Source organism: Atractosteus spatula, chromosome 11 (genome assembly GCF_055471065.1).
Source record: "Atractosteus spatula isolate fAtrSpa1 chromosome 11, fAtrSpa1.hap1, whole genome shotgun sequence".
Lineage (NCBI taxonomy): Eukaryota > Metazoa > Chordata > Actinopteri > Semionotiformes > Lepisosteidae > Atractosteus > Atractosteus spatula.
The window spans coordinates 1,858,294-1,879,395 of record NC_142716.1 but is presented as its reverse complement, the minus strand read 5'-3'; the positions used below and the strand labels follow the sequence as shown (position 1 = coordinate 1,879,395).

At 48.6% G+C, this 21,102-nt stretch overlaps 1 protein-coding gene across 1 annotated transcript; it reads right to left on the bottom strand.

The window, feature by feature from the left end:
- Nucleotides 1-402: 402 nt before the first annotated feature.
- LOC148823290 (scinderin-like) lies at nucleotides 403-20,282 on the bottom strand. The gene is made up of 17 exons (XM_088927432.1): nucleotides 20,149-20,282; nucleotides 13,022-13,205; nucleotides 11,732-11,886; nucleotides 10,252-10,413; nucleotides 9,694-9,843; nucleotides 8,896-8,985; nucleotides 8,306-8,438; nucleotides 8,009-8,097; nucleotides 6,552-6,767; nucleotides 5,042-5,175; nucleotides 4,792-4,882; nucleotides 3,688-3,858; nucleotides 2,861-3,035; nucleotides 1,941-2,056; nucleotides 1,775-1,852; nucleotides 1,522-1,582; nucleotides 403-1,280 (listed from the first exon to the last, which is right to left on the bottom strand). Exons 2-17 carry the CDS (start codon nucleotides 13,200-13,202, stop codon nucleotides 1,120-1,122), a joined length of 2,163 nt encoding a protein of 720 aa, XP_088783558.1. The 5' UTR covers nucleotides 13,203-13,205; nucleotides 20,149-20,282; the 3' UTR covers nucleotides 403-1,119.
- Between the last annotated feature and the right edge of the window lie 820 nt (nucleotides 20,283-21,102).

Below are 21,102 nucleotides of genomic sequence, written 5' to 3'. Positions count from 1 at the left end.
TTCAGCACTAACGGGACAGGAAGGGAACTGTGCCATGTACACGTCCTGACATCTCTGAGCTTAACGTAAGGGAGTTTTCCTGGGGTTACCTTTCTTTATGAATGATTACCAGCACAATGACTTACCAGAGACACTCCTGTACAAAATGCTTGCTTTGCCCAAGGTATGGCACAGCCTGCTTTCATGCCTCATCTAACCACACAGCACACATGTCCTGAGAGATTGCAGTATTCCTTGCTGCACAGCGGGGCACAGAGATCTTCATGAATTCACCAGCACCAAGCAAGTCTGATGTGCAGCAATTATCCATGAACAATCCCTTCGAAATGTACCTGTCTAAGATTATTCATGATACAACTAGATTGTAGTATTTGAACCTGACAAAAAAAGAAGGCAAAACACTTCAAAAAGCCCATTGTTGTTTATTACAAACCAACCATGATCATGTTCTGTAGACACCAGAAACAGAATAAAACCAGAATTTTAAAATGTCATGCCAGCGAGTATCACTTCAGCCATCAGCAGCTCAGCTTAAGAGAGGCACCAGTAACACGAGCCTACGGCTTTGTAATCCCCGGAAGAGGAGAACATTTTTAATGTAACGTCTGAAAACAAATCAATTCCTTCGAAATAAAACAAACAGAAGATGACGGATGTCTTGTTTCTGGGAACAAGCCTGTGTTTCCCCAGTGCTGCGGGAATGTCTTACTGCCGAGTGTTTCCGTTTCTCACAACTGGCAAACACAGCTTATAGCTGCCAAGCAACAGCTGCTGCCACGTGTGGCACCTGGCTCTTGAGAATGATAGAAGGCATGAAAGAAGAGGAAGAAGCATGCGCTTAGAAAGGCAGCCCTGGAACCGGCTCTCTCCAGTAAGAGGCCGTTTCCCCGGAAAAGGACTCCGGTACGGCTCTGCTCAGGAATATTTGCGGATGTGAGCAGACGCGTCTGGATGTCCACCCCCGCACTGAAAAGACGCTGCAGCCCCTGCCCAGCAAGGCGAAATGCGGATAGGTGTGACCCAAAGGAGGCCCCCGCAAGCGCGCGCGTGTGTGTGTGTGTGTGTGTGTGTGTGTGTGTGTGTGTGTGTGTGTGTGTGTGAGAGAGAGAGCTGACAGGTTTAGAAACGAGCCCTGATTCTGTCCAGGGGGTCTGTGTCCCACATGTTGGAATCCCAGGCCATGAACCAGCCAGTGAAGGTGGGCGGCTCGTGTCCCTGCTTGACGGTGGTAACTGGGATGCCGCGCCGTCCGGAGGGGTCTGAATCCATGTATTCCTTCGCTGTAAAAACAAGGGAAAAATCACATTTCCTGTACGCCCCAGCACACTCCCTTAGCATCCAAACAATTCTGCCTGGCGCAACACGGAGAAGCCAAATACACTAACAACACGACGTCTCACGATGCACTTTCACTCCGATAGCGTTAGTGCGCAGGTCACCCCTCTGGAATAGAAGACGAGCAGCGTCCAACAAAATCCGTCTGCAGGCATTTTAAGGTGTATTTGAACGTTCCTGCTTTACCTATTTTGGGAGCGCCGGTCTTCTCCACCTCGTTGGCTTCATTCCCGATCCACAGGAAGATCTGAAACGCAGGAATAAAGCCCACTGTCACTCCGCCTCCTAACCCCCGGGCTTCTTGCACCCGATAAGAAAACAGGATCTGAGCTGAGGCCGGGGCGATTCCTGCCTCGGCCTCCGCTGCACTGCAAGGCCCTTGATTATTTAAAAGAGGGCGGAAAGGAAGCAGAAGCCGGGGGTCCAGCCATGCGCCCACCTGATCGCCAGCGTCCAGCAGCATGACATCGTCGGTGGCCAGGTCGGCCTGGGTGAAGTCTCCGGGCACCTCCTCCGCCTGGCAGGAGAGAGACGGAGCGTGTTGAAACACTGACCCCACCGCCGCCGCCCCCCGCCCCCCGCCCCCGCCCAGCGCCTCTACTCACAATGAGGCGCCCAGTTTTGTTGGAACAGCCGAACAGGCGCGGTGGCGTCACGGCCTTCTGCAAGCTCCTGGAGGTCTGGTACTCCTTCTTGCCGCCCAGAGCCGCCCAGAATCCAGCTGTGCGAGAGGGAAACAGCTGGAGTCAGAGGGTCGGCACCTGCCACTGACTGAACAGGCAGGGAAGGAGTCCGTGTGGGGGTTTAAACAGCTAACCAGCCTGCACACAAAGATGGGAGGAGTCTGTCTGACAGGTGAGAGGAGATATTAAACCACAAATCAGCCAAACACTCTTATCCTCTCAAAGTTTATAACCTAGCTTTGATCTCAGTACAGCAAAAACTTTGTGTCTATATTTGTACTGGATGTAATCCTAATATCTTAATGTCCTAAATGCTGTGTTTTCTGGTAGATGTTCATTTTCACTATGGAGTTTCCAAATAAATTTTGAAGCAGAGCAGAAGAAAAATTTATGGATCCCTTGATTTACGAATGTAATTTGTTCCTCTACAACTTTTTCCCAGGTGAAAATTCTGAAATGGAAAAGGGAACTCCCCTTACATGTAAAACCCTGAGGTTCAATAAACCCACGTCTGCAGAACAGACAATGTGAAAATGTTAAGCACTGTGCTGTGGGAGGTCATCTTCCTCAGCTACAAAGGACAACGTAAAGAGAAATCTCCTGTGCTTTTACGGGCCGTATGAAAATACACATTTTGTTACGGCAAAAATTCATGCACCGGGCGATCGCAAATCGAGGGGTGGATGTCCACGAAAATGTCTTACAGACTTCCTTCCTTACAAATCTGTACTGCAGGAATTAAGGAGGCAGACGAGCGTCTCTTTCTACACCGTCGCAGAGCTGAGCGAGGCTGAAGGCCTGGCGCCCTCCTGAGACCCCCTCCACGCCCGCGCCACACCCACCAGGCTCCTTGCCCTCCGACACCTCGCTGGCGCTTCCCTTCAGCATGGCCACCACGTGCTTGGCGGCGGCCACTTCCTCCTCGGTGGCGCCAACCCCTCTCCACACGTAGGTGGCGTCGGGGGCCTTCAGCACGAACACGTCGTTGGTGTTGAGGGAGGAGGCACAGGCTTTGACCTGTGGCGAGAACGCAGGTTAGGGTTCAGCCCCCCGAGACTCCGCCTGTGGACCCCTGGGATAAAGAGGCTCCCTAAAAAGTGGTACCCCTGTTTTCAGATACAGTAAAAGAGAGAGCGAGCGGCACGGCAGCGCAGTGGTGAACATTGTGGGGGCCCTGGGTTCAGTTCTGGATCTGGGGTGCTCTCTGCATGGGGTTTGAATGATCTCCCCAGTCTCCTCCCACAGGCCAAAGACAGGCTGGTGGGTTACTGGCTGCTGGTGAGAGTGTGTGTGTCTGTGTGTCCACACCAGGGTGTACCCTGCCTCGCGCCCGCTGCTTGCTAAGAAAAGGCTCCAGCTCCCCCCGTGACCCTAAATTGGAAGAAGCTCTCAAAAGATGGCTGTGTTGATTAAGACAGAGAATACATTATTTTCCACCTCACTGCATTTCTATTTCCAGACCACGGGGGCTGAGTGTTTCTCCACGGTTACCGGGAGCAGTGCGGGGGGACCTGAGAAGACCCCTTCACCGCAGGGCGTCTGCACCGGTCACCTCAGCAGCCGGTTTCCTTAAAAAACTGCTCCACCGGCCCAGATGTGATCCGCACACCCGCCCTGCTTTGCCGCGCTTGCTCGGGAGCAGTGGGCACCCAGGGGTGAAGGCACTTACTTCCACGGCGCGGGTGGCCTTGGTGGAGCTCTGCCTGATGTGGAAGAGGCGCTTGCCCGGGGCCGCGGTCTGCCCGCCCTTCCTGGAGGTGCCCCCGCTGTGGATGACGAGGGGCTTGCCCTTGAACAGGCTCAGGAGGTGGGCCGGCTCTTGGCCCTGGGTCACGCGCACCTGCGGGGGCAAGAGGCACCTGCGTCAGACCGGCCGCTCCGCACTCGGAGGCCGGTGATTCCGACCGCCGAGAGAGCTGCCTGCGGTCCGGGCGCACCCTGAGCGGCAGCCAATCTGGCTCTTATCACCGGAGAGCTCTGCATCACATCGCAGGCCTGCATGCAAACGGAGCAGGCTTGTCTCGCTCTCTTCACGCCACATGCAAAACAGCCCGCGGCCCTCTGCGTCTGCCCGGTCCACTCTCTGCAAGAGGGGCACAGGAGAATAAGCGGGTAGCCAGCTGGGTCACCTTTAAAGTGACAACGAATGGCAGGAAAGGGTGCTCGGGCAGATCAGTTTCATGGCCTTGAGGTTATTTACTGTACTAAGGCTAAGGCATAGAGGCTTATGATTTTGCTATAGTTTAGCATGAAAATCTTTTGTTTTTTTTTCCTGGTAGCAAACTGCACACTCCTATGCAAAGCTTAGAAATCCATCCTTAATTCTTTCCCCCAGGGAAGATCAGGACCTTTTTACTATCTGCTAGCACACGGGACCAGAGTTCAATCCATTGTTACCAAAATATCTGTTTCACAATTGTCTTTACTGTCAATCCATAGACGTCTCTCACAAAAGCAGGTTGCCCCCTACTGGAAGACTAATTCCAGATGTTCCAAGACTACACTGTAATGTTCTCTCTATTTTGGGACTTCAGAATCCAATTGAAGAAATAAAGCAGAGCCTCCGGAACATCAGGCAGAGGTCAACAGACAACGTCCGCACTAGCGAGCTGAACAGGGAAAGAGAGACCCATGCTAGCCAGGAGACCCGGTTGGGAATTCGAAGGGATTATTCCAAGACTCTGCCTCTGCCTGAGAAAAAGCAAAAAGGGAACCCCGCAGGGATTTGAAGTCTCGCTGGGCCATACAGATAATTAACGCCGATGAGAGACACCTGCACTGGTGATCCTCCCATGGAGTCGTCAAGTTTCACTGTCAGGAAAGCAGAAGCAGCCAGCTCATCCTGGGTGCTCTTCTGCCCCTGCCTGCGACAACACAACAACAACAACAACAAAAAAACACCCGAATTAGACTAGTCAACAATTGCTACGTTATCGGCCTTTACATTAAACAAGCGCGTCAGCCAGCACTCGGTGATGTGTCTCGCGGGGACTGCAGATGGCCGCCAGACACGGCAGACCCACCAGGTGTAGATGATGTGCTGCTCCCTGCTGCCGGCCCTGTAGCTGTACAGGATGAGGTAACAGTCTCCCCCAAAGAACTGTCCGTAAGTGGAAGGGTCCACAGCGACCTTGTCACCGCCCTCAACGCGCCAGATCTGAAAAAAACATAACATCTAAATCCCAGAAGTGTGCACAGAGCGCACAGGTGAACAGAACGCGCTCTGCTAGGAATTTACACTGTTTGATCACACTGTTATGTTATTACACTGTTATTGTTATTGTGTTACTGTCTATTGTCTTATCTTCTGTTCTATTTATATACTGCACCCGAGTGACTCATGAGAAACACCGTTCACTGTACTCTGCACCTGTGTAAGTATAATGACAAATAAAGTTGAGTGGAATTGAATCAAAGGTGCCTGTCCAGGGCTGTGGCCTGTATTTGCTTACTAGTTCGCAGAGACACAAGAAGCTACAGCGCAGCTCAGCGGAGGTTTGAATTGAGTTTGAATTGGTGATGAAAAAGGCCATTTCCAGAGAACGAATGCGAACACACAAAAGGGCATTTTCCATGACTATTTTGCACTCAGACATTTACGAGCAGCTTTTATACTTTAGACCATCTTAATCAGTAACCGTAAGTGTCAGTATTAGAGAAGCGTATGTTTTAGCACCAGCATATATTTAGGATTAACCTTTAGATTCTACAGATTACCACAGTACAAACGGTATTTCTGACAAAGCTTATCTTCGCCTTCCAGTTCTAAAATACTCTCTTTATAAACATTTCACACAACCTGCGTCTATCTCTTTTGCTCAGCTTGTACAGAGTTGACCAAATTTAGACTGAAACCTTTCAAACTCACAGATCACAGCAGCAGCATCTTTTTTTTATAGCAAGGTGACCAAAATTCAAGACAAACGTTCATCCCTTGTTTTAATTCCATGCTTTTAACTACACATGCTAACATTTTGTCTGCCTTTCCAACTGTCCATAAGATGCAAATGATGTGTCACCATAAACAGTCTTTTTCATCCGTAGCCTCTTCCTCCTCAGTGTTTCCCATTCTGTACATGAATCTGATGATTTGACCTGCATGCAACACCCTGTTCTTGTGTACACTAAACATCAACTGCCAGGTGTCTGCCCAGTCTTGAATTTCACTTGCTGCTTCAATAGTACTTGCTAATTGTCCTCATTTGATATCTCCTGCAAACCTGACTACTGTACTAACCTTAACAGAATCAAGATGATTGATGTTAATTAAGAAGAGCACTGGTCCTAGTACAGATCCCTGTGGTACTCCGTTCATTACAGCACCTCAAGACTGCAACCAGACAGGAAAGGTCTCCCTGATCTGGAACCCTACCACTGCTCTTTACCAGATGGGCGCCTACGCAGCCCGGTGTGGTTCTACAGTTTCTGGTACAGCCCGGCTCTCAGTCTCACCTGGACCTCTTTACCAGATGGGCGCCTGCGCAGCCCGGTGTGGTTCTACAGATTCTGGTGCAGCCCGGCTCTCAGTCTCACCTGGACCTTGCCCGAGCCGTCGTCCACCATGCCGTGCTGCGCTGCCATGGCCTTGTTGGAGTGCAGTGTGGAAGCGTCGAAGGGGATCTGCTCCACCTTGGCGATCCGGCCGATTGTGTAGGCCTTGGACGGGCCCGTCGTCTCGTCCTTGTCCCTCCAGTCGGAGAAGAACTGCTTGAAGAGAGCGGTTTCGGCTCCCGACGGGATGACCTGGATCTGCAGGTGGCACGCAGGAGGAGAGAGAGGGAACCTAGTCACTCCAGTGCCAAGCAACACGCACACCACACGCCTGTGCTCTCACAGCGGCGCGTGTTCACACACGCTGCAGACACTGTCTGAGCGGTCCCTGGCACGCCGGGAAATAAACGAAACTGAAGATCGCTTGAAATGTCTGTCTAACGTGATGCTGCATCACTTCACCCCTTGACAGCATTCCTGATTTTAGGCAGAAAGGGGACAATTTGAAAGACACTAATTGACATAGACCGTGGAGCCAGCAGCCATGTCACCCTGCAACTTACAATTGGCAACCCACTGAAGCTGAGCAGGTGTGAGCCTAGTCAGTACCTGGATGGGAGACCTCCTGGGAAAAACTAAGGCTGCTGCTGGAAGAGGTGTTAGTGAGGCCAGCAGGGGGTGCTCACCCTGCAGTCCATGTGGGTCCTAACGCCCCAGTATAGTGACGGGGACACTATACTGTAAAAAGGCACCGTCTTTCGGATGAGACGTAAAACCGAGGTCCTGACTCTCTGTGGTCATTAAAAATCCCAGGGCGTCTCTCGAAAAGAGTAGGGGTGTTACCCCGGTGTCCTGGCCAAATATCCCATGCCTCCTAATAATCCCCCTCTATGAATTGGCTACATTACTTTGTTCTCCCCCCCCCCGATGGCAGGCGGAGCGACGCGCCGGTTGGAGTATTTTCTCGGTCGCATTCAATGGCAACGTCAGCTCAAAGATTTGGTCCAAATTCAAAGATTTGGGCGTGCCGACAAGCGGACCCTGCTGATGCGGGATTAACGCTGGGATGAGAGAATTGACATAGAAAGTGTATCTCTAGACTGTGGGAAGAATCCCAAATGACTGAGAGGAGAATATGTGAAAAAGAAAATAACCTACACAAAGGATTGTGGGAGGATTGCTTTAAAGCCAAAACCCGACTGTCCAAGAAACAGCTGGATGTGATCCCGAGACCGGCAAGTTAACACAAGCAGAACTCTTCCTGTCTGTAAATTTCTTATGTTATTCTCTTATACAGTAACTTCTAGCAGAAAAAAACATTCAACAGAAAACTATTAAACAAACTGGCTTGGTGTGTAGTAAACCATGCTGATGAAAGTGTGAATCAAAATTAAATTAAAAGCAACTGGTATGAAAGTAGCTTTTCTGTTGTTTTTTAAAACTCTTCAAGCCTGCATGTGAAAGGTTTGAAGTTCTTCTCAGACTCATTATCGCTGTACCTGTGTTTTGGGGGAATAATTTTTGTCCTTGATGAACTGCTCGGCTGCCTTCATTGCTGCTTTGCGTTCACCAGTGTTGGCATTCGATCCTGAAATATTTGAGACAGTAAAAAAAAATAATGATTAGCTTAGGAATTATAATTAAATTCCACCCATAACCACAGTGAGTTTATTATGTTCTTACACCTAAAACAAGTTAAACAGCAAGAAATATGCAGCTGCAGAAATCTGTAGTATGTTTAGCAGGTCACATCACTTTACTGATCTAATGTTTCAAAAAAGTGAGAACTACTACACCTTTCCACAAGAAGAGTTTGTTGTCCACTCCATTGTCCAGGATGTAGCACTCATCAGGGGACAGCATGGCCTGCTTGAAGGGACTAGACTGAGCCACCAGGGATGTCTTCATTGACCCAGTAGCATCTGAGACCTGTCCCGGCAGAAGAAAAGAGCTCACATTCACAGAAACACACAGGGGGGGTTTCAACATGCTTCACACTGTGTTTATGTCCTGAGTGCCCCAATAACCGGGAACAGTTCTCATTCTGCACATTTAATAGGGAACTCACTTTGAAATTAAAAGTTTTAATTTCATAGTTTCTCCTGTGCAAATGGAACAGACGTCTGACCACTTTCTTCAGCTTCAAGTCACAGTTCACCCCAGAGCTGGAGTAAATATTGCTTCCATTTTCCACCTATGGCCATTTTGGCATGTCTGCCAGGGATAAATTTTCTATGAAACTGCAAAGCGTGGAGTGACTTTTGTTCAGTTTTACAGAAGGTTTAACAATGTCACAGGCTTCTGTTGGCGAAATGTACTGTATCTCATGCTTTTTACAAGCTCTGGCAGTTACTGGATATCTTAACGAATTGACTGGGCTGGTCACCATGTAAAGACTGCCTTTATTCTTGTTGGCAGTCTCCACAGCCTCGTCATCAGGGCCTCCCGGTGGGATCGCAGGCTTCGCACCCAGAACCTGGGAAATGAAACAAACAAACATGTATTACAGGACTGCAGCTTCACCACTCTGTAGCCTGATCCCGTCAGGTCTCAGAACCTAGGCTGGACACGATCAGTACTAGGACAGGAGACACCTTGGGAGAACCAGCCTGCTGTAAGTGGTGCTGGTGGACCAGAAGGGGACACTCTTTCCTTTCAACCAGTATTTCCAAATCGGTGCCTCAGTACAGATGACTGCAAGCACCACGCAGCAGAAAGTGCCATTCCTGAGATAAGATCTTAAGCTGAGCTCCAAACTATCTGGCTACGTTGCACAAGCAGGGCTGTTAACCCCCAGTTCACTGACTAAATCTCACGCTGGGTTGGCTAACTAAAGTTCCCCATAATTCATCTGGTGAAGTAAATTCTCACTTCCGAGCCCAACACGCTGTGCAGTGGAGCTGCTGGTGCAGAACAGCTGCCCTCGGTCACCCAGGTGGGGCTGTATTCAATAGTGGGTCCCCTCCTGTAAGATCTTTGCAGAAGGAAAGCATTCTGCAAATACTGACAGCATGGAGAACGGGGAAGAGGGCTTCTCTAATTGTGAGTGAGCACTGGTCTAAAGAGAATAACGGAGGAGCAGGCAGTGGGGTCAGACTGAGTCCTAATGAGCACCGCAGTCGCACAGTGATGAAAGGGGATGTATCTCCAGGCCACGCCGCGAAAGCACAGCGTTCCCACTCACGGCGATAATCTCCTCGGGCTCGGCGTCTTCCTCCACCATGGTGATCTTGGCGCGGCCGTTCCTCTCGTTGTTGCGGATGTCGATCGCCACCTGGGAGGCCTTCAGCCGCTCGAAGCGGTTGCACTCGCTGCCGCACCACTGGTAGATGTCCTGCAGGGGGCGAGATGCCGGCGGTCAGGGAGGCGTCTGCAGCAGCAGCTGTGGGGCCGCCAGTGACCCCACCGCACATCTGGCCCTACTTGAATTGGTACCGTTAAACCAAAGACCGTCCGTAGTGCTGGAGAGTCATGGGTCATCTCCACCCAGACTGACCAGCTGCAGCAGGAGGAGCTACACGCGCTGTTTACTGAAAGTCTGCAGAGTTTTAGCTCAGAAAACAACAGCCCAAGTTGTCAACAGCCAGGATACAGAACAGCCGCTAACAGAGGCCCTGCTGTAGGTCAACACATGTAGAGCACTGGGAAAAAATCTCCCTGTTCTACTCATGCAATCAAACACTTCAGCCAAGCCGACCTGCATCAGGAGGAAAGCAGGGGCAGGGTTGCCCGCGGAGCTCACCTTGCCCAGGTCGATGATGAAGCAGTCTCCCTTGTTGAAGCTGCCCCAGGACAAGCCCACCTCAGTGGCCCTGATGATCCGGCGCCCCTTGATGTGCAGCAGCCTCTTCACGTTGGCGTCGTTGGTCACCACGTGCTTGAACCCCGAGGCCACGCCCCCCATCTGGAACCAGGCAGAGGGGGGTCAAAGGTCTTTCCACCACATGAGCTTGGGGCAGGAGCTCAAGCAGAACTACATGCTGCAGTATATACAGTGGGTCTGATTCACGCCCTTACTGTTATCGAAAAACCTTTAAACCCTTAAATCCTGCTGATTACTAAGCACTGCATTTTTAATGGGAGCCTATAGTTGTCCTCTATGCTGTACTATATTATATGTACTCTATATGATATTCATCACCCTACAGTGCCATTGGTCTCGTTTGGAGCTACCACTTTAATTTTGGAATAAGCAAAATCCTGACTTTTGAAATGTGTTGGTCCTTTTCTTTGAGACAGATTACAAAGTCTCCACAAAGGGCACCTGGTTTCATGCGAAACGACTTTCACGCCACAAAAAACGCTCAGCACAACAGCGGCACTAGATTTCGAATGAGATCCCTTTCAAAGCCAGTGGCTGCGGCTGTTCGAAGTCCGATAGGAGAAAAACAGGATCCAGAGCAAATACTCCGTTTGAATTGAGCAAAAACACTGATCAGTGTGAATGACAGTCTTTCAGTTTTTTCCCTCCTGACTAATGAGGAACAGTGGATGTCAAGAAACCAGTCCAGCATATGAAACTGTCCTGTAACATATTCCAATGGCAGTCACAAGTTTGCTTTCCAATTGCTTTTGTCTTTCTGAAACTAGACGGCTTCTGTTGTGCCCATGTAGTGACACACAGCACATAGTTAAATGACGGAGAGTTTCAGGCTCTAATTCAGTCATTTTAAGTCCAAGTTCAGGAACAGCATGTTGTCTGATTATTGAATGTGTCTAAAGTTTTTTTCAGCGTTAAATCCTTTTATCTATTTTATTCCTTATTCTAAAAGGACTGGATAGGACGTTTCAGTACCCTTTTTTGAAAAGGGTAAAATAACAAAGTGGAACAAGAATAATAAAGGGGTCTGTGATTCACAAGTGGAATAAGGATATGAAAGCAGAACAAACAGAAGGGAAATGTGGTTCAACCTGTAAGCTCAAGGCCTTTCACTCTGTGGGCTCTCGAATCACTGCCCTGCTACACTCCAGAATCTGACATCAGTACCTCCATCTAAAAACTTCCAGATCAGCACAATGAGAAAGTCAGCTCTCAAACAAACTGTTTTCGGGGGGCTGGGAAACTGGGTATTTCACTGTGATGAAAATCTAAGGTCATTCTTAGAAATACTTCAATACTCCGATCTCCCAGCGACTGCTCCGAATGAAAGTGACCCTTATCCCTCACTCCCAGAATGCCACGGCTGTTCCTGCAGGGGGGGGGGGGGGCTGCCCGCGCTCACCTTGTACTTGATCCCCGATTTGAAGTAGCCCAGGAAGGTGAGCGACTCGTTGCCCTGGACCTCTCGGAACTGCACGGGACCGCCGCCCAGGTGGTCGTCCAGCTGGGTGGCGAAGATGGCCGCAGCACCACTCTCGTCCTGGGAGCACTCATTTCCTGCGGGGACACGTACGAATCAGACCCTGGACGCACCCGGCAATTAAAAGCCACACCCCGATACTGCTCCTGCTGGGTTCAAAAAGCAGAGGGGTTTTGCTGATCACATGGACCAAAACTATCACAGCTACCTTTGTTGGTGAAGTATGCACTTCTCTGACATGTGTGCTCGTATCAACTGCCTTCACTGAGGTTAAATAGCTCTTAGCCTCTCTCTTGACACTCCTGAGGAGAGGGGACCTGCCCCCTGTCTGCTCAATAAACAGCACCCCACTCCCGAAGATACTATCTCTTTAAGCCTTCTGCACACTTCTGCACAGAGAGGCCACTAAAACACTACTGCACGCGAAAAGCTTAAAACATCTGCTTTCAATATGTCTGTGGTTGCCGCCCAGCTTCTTTTTTTGGCTGTTTTGGAGAATAGTTTTGATCTAGATCCAGTAGCTGAAGAGCGTCTTTTTTTAATGGCAAAGTAATATGGAAGCGAAGCGTAACATTTACAATGCAAAGCTGTTCTTTTAGATCTTCTACAGACCCCAGAAGAGTCTCAGCTCTCTCTTTTTGTGCATTTGTGACAGATATCCTAACAAACATTATAATAGTGCTGGAAACCTTCTGTCAAATGGGAAAAGATTGAGATTCGCAGTTCACTAGAGGAACGGAACTTTCTTCAGCTGTTGTGCTCCAAACACATGCTCTCCAGAGTTCATGTTGTGGGCCAGTAGGAGGCACTCTAACGAGTACAATCTCAATGTCAAAGTCATGAAAGATTTCTACCAAATTAATGCTGGGAAGTAAGAACAAGCCTCCCCCGCTCCCAAATCAAAATGCTTGACCTTCCAAGCATGAAAAAGAGGATTTAATGAATTGGGACCCTGGTGTCTCTTGTTCTAAGGAGAACTTATATAAAAAAAACTTACTCATAAGCCATTTCGATTGACCTTGCAGGGGTTTTCACTTGCCAAGACTGTTCTGCTTTTTTCTTTTTTTTTGCACCCTCACAAAAATAAACCCCGGTCAGAAGCAAACCACTTCCCTTGTGCAGGAGACAGGAAACAAACGTAAACTGCGCGCAGCAGGCGAGCGCGTCTAGCACGAGTCCGCACATGCGAGGGCAGAGCCGACGCCCACTTACCCAGCCACATGTGGATGTTGTAGGAGGGGGCGGCCGTGGTTTGCAGGACGATGTAGGAGTCGCCTGTGAAGAAGCTGCCGTGGAGAGGCTTGGGGACAGGCTTCAGGTCCATGTTCTCGATCCTCCAGATCTGCAGGCCGGGCTGCTTCCCAGCACTCTCGAACTCTTTGTGGGACACCATGGTCTGGAAGGGCAGAGCAAGCAGTGTTATCCCAAACCAGACACCCAGACACACGGTCCCCGGGAGGCTCGGTCTGAAAGACTGCTTAGAGCACGTCAGGGCTTCATTGAGGGAAGAAAAAAAGAAATAGTAACTAGAACAGTAAGTGGCCTGAAGCCGGACGACAGACTAAAGGAGGAGCCCTTTGAAAAGCCGGACGGGGAGTAAAGGGAGGAATCTGGTTCTGCAGATTCTCCTGCAAACTCCCGCAGGTCAGACTGCGAGTTCCCTTGACCGAGGCCCAGGGTACGCCGCTGACACCCACGCCAGGAAACACAGGAGTGACTCGCGGTGCTCCGGAGCCTCACACCCGCGTCTGAAACAGCTCGTCTTCCTTCGGCACAGGAGAATACTACTCACAGGGCAGGACAGACAGCGCAGTGTCCTCCTCCATGCCCTCCCACCTGTACAGCCCTTCCCAGCCCAAAGGACCTACAGGAGGGGACGCCCCCACTGAAGAGCACGTGACATTTTCATCCTCCACATGCTGGGAATGCACCCTTCAAAATACTTGGGGTTTGTACTGGCAAGGAAACGGCCTCAATTTATTACACATGCAGGAAGCCAGGCAGGAGATCTGGAGAGTTTCCCAAGAAGAAACTGGGCGACACAGGCAGACCTGGCTGTCCAGAGAGGACAGGCTGTGCTCCCACTGCCAGCGGGGAGAAATAGAGACAGAGGTGCACTTCCTACTGCACTGTGACAGATACTCTGGGATTAGAGAAACATTCTTCCCGAAATTCAGAAATCTAATCCCAGAGTTCCCACACCTGCCAGAATCACAACGGGTCCCAATCCTACTGGGAGAGGGAGGAGGGAACTCAGTTGAACTGGCAGCCCAGTATGTGATCTCCTGTCACAGCCTGAGGAACAGTGAGTCTGTCTCCCAATAATGCTCCAGCCGCCTACAGAATATGTCAATATTGTATAATATGTCTTTGTTGTAAATGTCTGTAATATGTCTGTAGATTTTATTTTACTTCTATTTTTGTTTTGTTTCATGTAAATATCATTACTTTCATTTGCTTTGGCAACACTGATTGTACCCATCGGTCATGCTAATAAAGCACCTTGAATTGAATTGAATTGAAGTAAAACACATAGAAAACATCCGTTACTCTAGCGACATGACCGTGAGCGTCTCTGGGTAAGATAAACCAAAAGGACACTTCTCCTGAATGCGTCTTCTTATAAAAATACTCCCATTCTACTGCACTGGAGTCACCATTGGCAGCAGTTAGGATTAGGAGCTGCAGAAGGTCTTCGGAAATCATAAAGTTGCAGCTGTTGTGCCTTTGGGCAGCACAGTTGTACAGTGGTTAACACTGCCCTGGGTTCAGCACCTGGGTTGCTATCTACATGGAGTTTGAATGTTCTCTCCGTGTTTGTGTGGGTTTCCTCAGGGTGCTCTGGTTTTCCTCACACAGCTCAAAGACACACTGGGAGGTTAACTGGCCCTGGTGTGAGTGTGTGCGTGTTTACCTGTGTGTGTCCTGCAACGGCCTGGCGACCCACCCAGGGTGTGCCCTGTCCTGCCCTGCCCTGCCCTGCCCTGTGCCTGTTGCTTGCCTGCTACCCAGCAAGCTCGTTCTGGATAAAGCACTTTAGAAAACGTCCTCTTCAGATGATCAGATCTGAAGGTCACACCTAAAGAAGGCTCTACGACTGAAACCTAATGATAAATTTATTTTCTATTCCTTCCTACCTTTAAGTGTTAGAATTAAATCCTACTTGGTCCTCTGCATCATCGCACATTGACACAGCTCACCCCTCAGACCACCTCCTTAATTATTAACATGAAACGCACTAATGGAGTTCTAATATAGTGACATAAAATAGCCTCTAATCAGTTAATTGTCAACAATATTAAGGCAATGCAGATATTTGATTTAATGTTCATATCTTGTTTGTTCTGTATTTATAGAGTATCATATCCAAACCTAAAGAGTTAATGCTTTTAATACCATAAAACACAATTCTGTGTCATTACTATAATACGTAATCATTATTGAACAGAGGGGAACACAAAAACATTTGTGGTTTTATCAGCGTTAGAGGACCATCCTTCATCGTGGTTATATGGCTGTAAGAAACTGAATTTCTGTCTTTGGGTCAGCAGAACCTGACAATGCATGTCATCACACTGAGTGAACAGACAAGTGCACACTGATCAAGTCATTATCAACGATCCTTCCTTCTGGCTGGAGAATAACTGAGCCACATTCTTACAGCAGTGGGACAGGCCTGAGCACAACTGTGCAGAAACTTTGTGATATTGGCAGCTTTCCTACAGTATGCCTGTTCTTGGACAAAATCACTGGCCTATTTAAAACATACAAACATAAGTTCAGCTCACTTGAGTTTTCCCCCTTTACTATGACTGTTGTATTTTTAAAATCAAGATACATTTGGTCCAACAGAAGAAAACGAAATGTTCATTTCTATATCTGGCAGGGACAGGAAATGTATTTGAGATGGCACTGACGGTGGCGTGTTTCTTATCCTACTTCATTCTTTTCATATCAACATGAAAAAAAAACATCAGACAAAGTCTTTCTAAGATACAGAGCAGTCAGAGGTGTGGTAGGTCTTTCTGAGCAAAGCTGTTTGGAGCCACAGCGCCCCATTTTCTAAAACCAAAACAGGTACGTGTGGTACAGATACACTTGAGCTGTGGCCAAGGGGAAAAAAAAGATTTTACTTCATTTGACAAAACCATTATAGCAACATGACGTGTCTGCTTCTATGCAAATGTACTATTCTAAAAAAGATTGAATTCCTCCCCCACACAAGGTCTGTGCTGTGTTTTATTGCTTTACAGCTACAGAGAGCAGGCAAGCAAGCACTGGAGCATTTTTAACTCTAAACACTTACTGGAACAAGTTCAGAGAATTCCCACTCTGTAATTAATTGACAGCCTTTGTACACTCCCTGCACTCAAGAAGGCTGTTAGTCTGTGACCAGCATTTATAATGTTTTTGTTCAATGGAAACAACAGAAACACTAGTGTTTAAACCCCAGCCCAGTGTTGTTTCAGCAATTTTCTTGAGCAACAGGAGTTGCAGTAACAGCCATGATGTCACACCTGGTGTCTGTATTGTCCAACAGGCAACAGCAGCTGAAGTAACACGTCTTGGTTACAGCTCAGGTTGGGCAACCGTGACTTTACAGTGATAAGCAGCCAGGAACCTAAACCTTAACAGAACAACATGCTGACCTACATTAAAACTGCAATCTCACCACGTGTTTGGAACACTACAGTGTCAGGCCTTCCAAATGTAATTCCGCTATCGCCCGTGTCGTGCCAAATGTCCCTAACTTGGGAACAAACTCATAACCCGATCAGCAAAGACATCGTTGTGGCTTAATTTCTATTTGAAGCCGAGTGAAAAGGGGGCGTGAGGAACCCCAGGTCTGCGCGGTTCAGGCAGTTGCCGCCTGGGCAGACTGGCGCTTGGGGCACACCCTCTCCTGCCGCTGACGAGCACGAAACCCGCTGTGCCAGACCGATGCTTCCTTCCCGCCGCCTGAACGCCCCCGGGGGTGCTGGGGGTGACGCGGCCCGGTTTCACACCCCGAGACGGGCTTCCACTGCCGTGGAAGGAGGGCGCAAGGGCTTGTGGGAGCACGAGACACAGCCAGACGAGACCAGTCCGCTCCGAGCCACCGACTGAGCTGGATGTCTGTAACTGTTCTGCTGTTCTGGTATGACTGCAGATCGGGGACTAACCTGTAGAACAATATGTCCACATGTTCACATCACTTAGTTTCTAAGTGTGCTTCTGGCTGTGCATTGCAGATCTCTACTGGCTGTGGGTGAGCTGCTCTCTAATTTGGACTCTTTTGTCGTAACTGCAGGCTGTGCTCTGGGTGCCCCTTGCCCTTTCGTGGGGGCTGGTTTCCCAGGCTGCCTCTCTGATGTGTACCTTATTTTAGCACAGATTATGGGTTCCCAGGCTTCTTCATTGATTATCACAAAGCTCCTTTAATCCGCCCTGCTCCGAAGAAAACCACATGCTTGGGGTCGGCAGACAAGGGAACCTGATCAGCCCAGCCTCTTCTACAGGGGAGGGGTAAGGAAAGATGAAGAGGAGAACTTTGCGCACATTATCTGTATCCCATATCCTGCCGGAGAAGGAGTCATGCAGAATTTTGCAGGTATTACCTTACCTGCCACAAACCTTCATTCACCTGCCCTCAGGAGTTAAATCATTGCTCAAGGCAGAACAAATATATCTTTCATTGCATATCTTAAAATTAAGTCATCCGTCAGGCTTAAATAGGGCAAACGGCCTGCTGCTCATATATTTTCGTAAAAGCAAATGATGAGAATCTTAGAAACGCAGGACTTGGCCACCAGTGCAGAAGTAAGTGAGCGCTGCAGCACGGGGAACAGGAGAACTGCACTGAGCACAGAGGGCGTTTCACGGCCTGTGCTGCTGAGGTCTGCTTTCTGTTTAAAAAGGATTTCAAGTGACCACATTACTGTAGGCGCTCCCACTCTTACAACATGCACAGAAATCCAGAATCCATGCGTTCCCCGTAATTACAGCAGCCCTCTTGCTTGAAGAACACAACCATCTGCAAACACAGCTAATTATCGTCTCTCTAGCTTCTCCCTGCGGTATCCTCTCATCTGCCACCCCCTGGGCCTGTTAAAACACGCTGGGGCCTCCGAATTTCACAAAATAATATCTAGGGAGGTGCTCACTGTAAAACACACACATGGTTTGGCACAACTGGCAGCAGCCTTTTACCTCCGAGCTGTAGTTGAATGTACTGCACCTCCTCAGGGTGTCAAACCCGTGCAGGAAGACTGGGTCGATTCCGTCTGGCCACACCCTTGATCAAGACCCACAAACTGGGAGGTTTCCAACGCAGCACATGAGTACCGAGCTCACAGAAGGATTAGGAGCACCCAGATTTGTCAGGTGATCTCAGAGACACCTCTGCTACGAAGAAACGATTCCACTCTAAAGCTCATAAACGCAAAGGGGCTCACATTCCCATCTGCTTGAGAGTTTACTAGACTCTCCAGGTCTTTTGTTTTCAGAGAACTATATCCACCAGAGGACCTGTCAGATGTCTGTCACCATGTGAAAGCCATTCCATGTAATGCAGACATTACATTTCAACATCCACAACAGTACATTTCTCCCACCAGTACTAACGCCCAGCTGCGACTCCAGTTCCACTTTAGAGCCAGTATTTACGCTTCTCCTGTTGCAATGCTGAAGCTGAACAGAAAGGGGAGGAGTCTTCAATGTTCAGATTTCCAAATTGCTCACTGAGAGCAAATTTTATTGAAACAACATGCGAAGTCAGGAAATGCCGTCGAGTCACTAAATGGTTTTCACTATTGTGTCGGGTTTAGTTTTAAAAAAAACACCTTGACTGCGGGCCACAGAGAAAACAAAACTGCACGGAATCGGCCAAGTAGCAGGACAGCCGACAGGAATCCCAGAGCCTGCTCGTCTGCACAGGCTTGGGCACCGCAGCTCCGAGGGGCGAGCCAGCTCTCAGCATCTGCCAACAAAAGCCGCTTTTGTACAGAAATGGGGAAACCCGTCCTGAAGCACTTCAGCTCTCTCTGATATGATCAAACACTTGAAAAAGCAAAATTATAACCTAAAAAGGAGTAAAAAGCAGCAAATGAGCTACCCGAAACCGTTCATACGGAATAAAAACACTCCTAGCTCCTAACTCCTAGCTCCTAGCTAAATCTTCAGGCGGATTTAAATATGCCGTAAACTCAGAGAAACAGAAACCTCAAGGGCAAGAGTTTGTTTTTTATTCAGACACACTCTACAATTCTTTTAGTTCACTTCCAATGCTAAATCCGCGAACCACGCCCGTTACGTTTACCGTGCTTTACAAAGCATTTTGCATGTTTTTGGTTATTTTTTTGCCCCATGTTTAACTTGGGCACATGTCAATCTCAGCGTCCGACTCAGAAACCCCGTGCGGTGCTGCTCCAGCTACGAGAGTCTCGAAGCGCAAATCAGGAGGAATCTTCTGCCGCGCCCGCCTGGTGGGATTCCCGGATCCCCGAATGCTGCTGGTTTAAATATTAAACAACGTTGGTATTAAATGGGGAGGTATTCTGTTTCACCACATCAGTTTCACCACTGATGCAGAAATAAAAAGATGGAATATTTGCAAAAATATTTCAAAGTGCTGTCCTCGTTTACACTTTTTAACCTTTATCGCATCGTTAAGTGCCGAGGATACAGGCAATGTAGCTAAAAGTTACTATAAAAAATGCATGCAAATTTTGCAAAAGGTTTAACTTGCTTCAGGCCATTAAATCTTCAAAAAGTTGGTCACTAGGGCACTACGCACTGCTGACCAGTACACGAGATCGAGATGTGTTTTTTTTGTTACAAAATATGGAAATCAACGCAGTCTGCATAGCCACCAGGTCTTCTAAATGTTGTCCCCAAAAAACCCAAGACCCTGCAGTAGCTGCAGACGGTGAACTCACAGCGGAGATCTCGGTCAACACCTTAGAAATCACCGACACCGAGACGGGGCAGGAGAAACCGGTACTGCACAGTGTCTCCGCGTCCACCCCCCGGAGCAGGAGAGCAGAAAACAACTCCCTCACATCTGGATGTGACAGCGGAGCTGGATACTTGCTGCGCACACGAACCGTGTCAAAGTTTTTGAACTTTTAAGTCTCCGTGAACGCAGCTGTTAAGCGCGACTGCGTGCAATTTTAACAGCCCCAAAATGATCTGCTTAGACAATTCATATTATTTCTCTGTTGTGCGTGTCCTGGAAACAAACCCGCAGGGGGCTGGAGTTACATCACAGATTAACGAAAACAAAAAGCAACAAAGAACAAACAACCATCTCACTGATTAAAGTATTTCTTATTTCCACCTTTGCAACCACCAGTACTTACAGCACTTCTGTTGATGGGACTGCTTTGCGAGGCGTGTGCTGTGACTGAGGCGAAGTCAGACTGCGCTGATTAGACACTTGGTCGAGGTTTATACTGTAGCTGTGCTTCCACACCACTGCCCTATGATTGGTCCAGGATCAGGAAACAAGGAAGGTTTTCTTAAACAGATTCGCTTTGCTTCAGGATCCACTACCGTCTACAAGGCTGCAGATACTGTTGCATGGGGATTTAATACTGGTAAAAAACGGTGGAATTGTAGATGTTGCTACAAAATTAACGTTTGCTCGTGCACTGTATTGCAACACTGCACCTCGTTTTCATTTATAAACGTCCCAAAAGAATCTGCGACCTCATGCGTAAAGTTACATGAATACAAATGCGTTTCTACTTTGAGCATAACGCCGAAATTAATGCAAAGCACACTTTGCACAGTTCCAGTGAGCCCGAGGCGCGTTCGAGTCGAGAAAGTGCGGCACACGGAGGGTCACGAAACGTGTTTTAATAATACACAGACTGGTAGTGGAGCTGAATGCCAAATTGATATTTTTTTGTCATCCATCCATTTTCACTCTTCCATCGGGAGAAAAGTCCCGAGAAACTGGTGCCTAACTCGGCAGGCACAGGCCGTAAATGGGGCTGCACCCTGGATTAGATACCAGTCCATCGCTTGGAGCAGGCCCGGGGTGTAATTTAAATACGTCAGGGCGGCGCATTTTACAACTGTGGGATTAAACCGCATTAACCGGTGGAAAAAACCCAAGCAGACCCAGAGAGAGCATGCGAGCTCCACGCGGGGAATCGCCTCGGGTGGGAATCGGAGTTCGTATTCAAGAGCTGTGTAAAGACAAAACGCTGTATTTTTTTTTTTAAAAAAGGGTGGAAAACCCTTTGAGCGCGTTTTCCTCGCAGTAGCAAAATGAATTTCGTGAACTGCAACGCGTCATAGATCCGTTA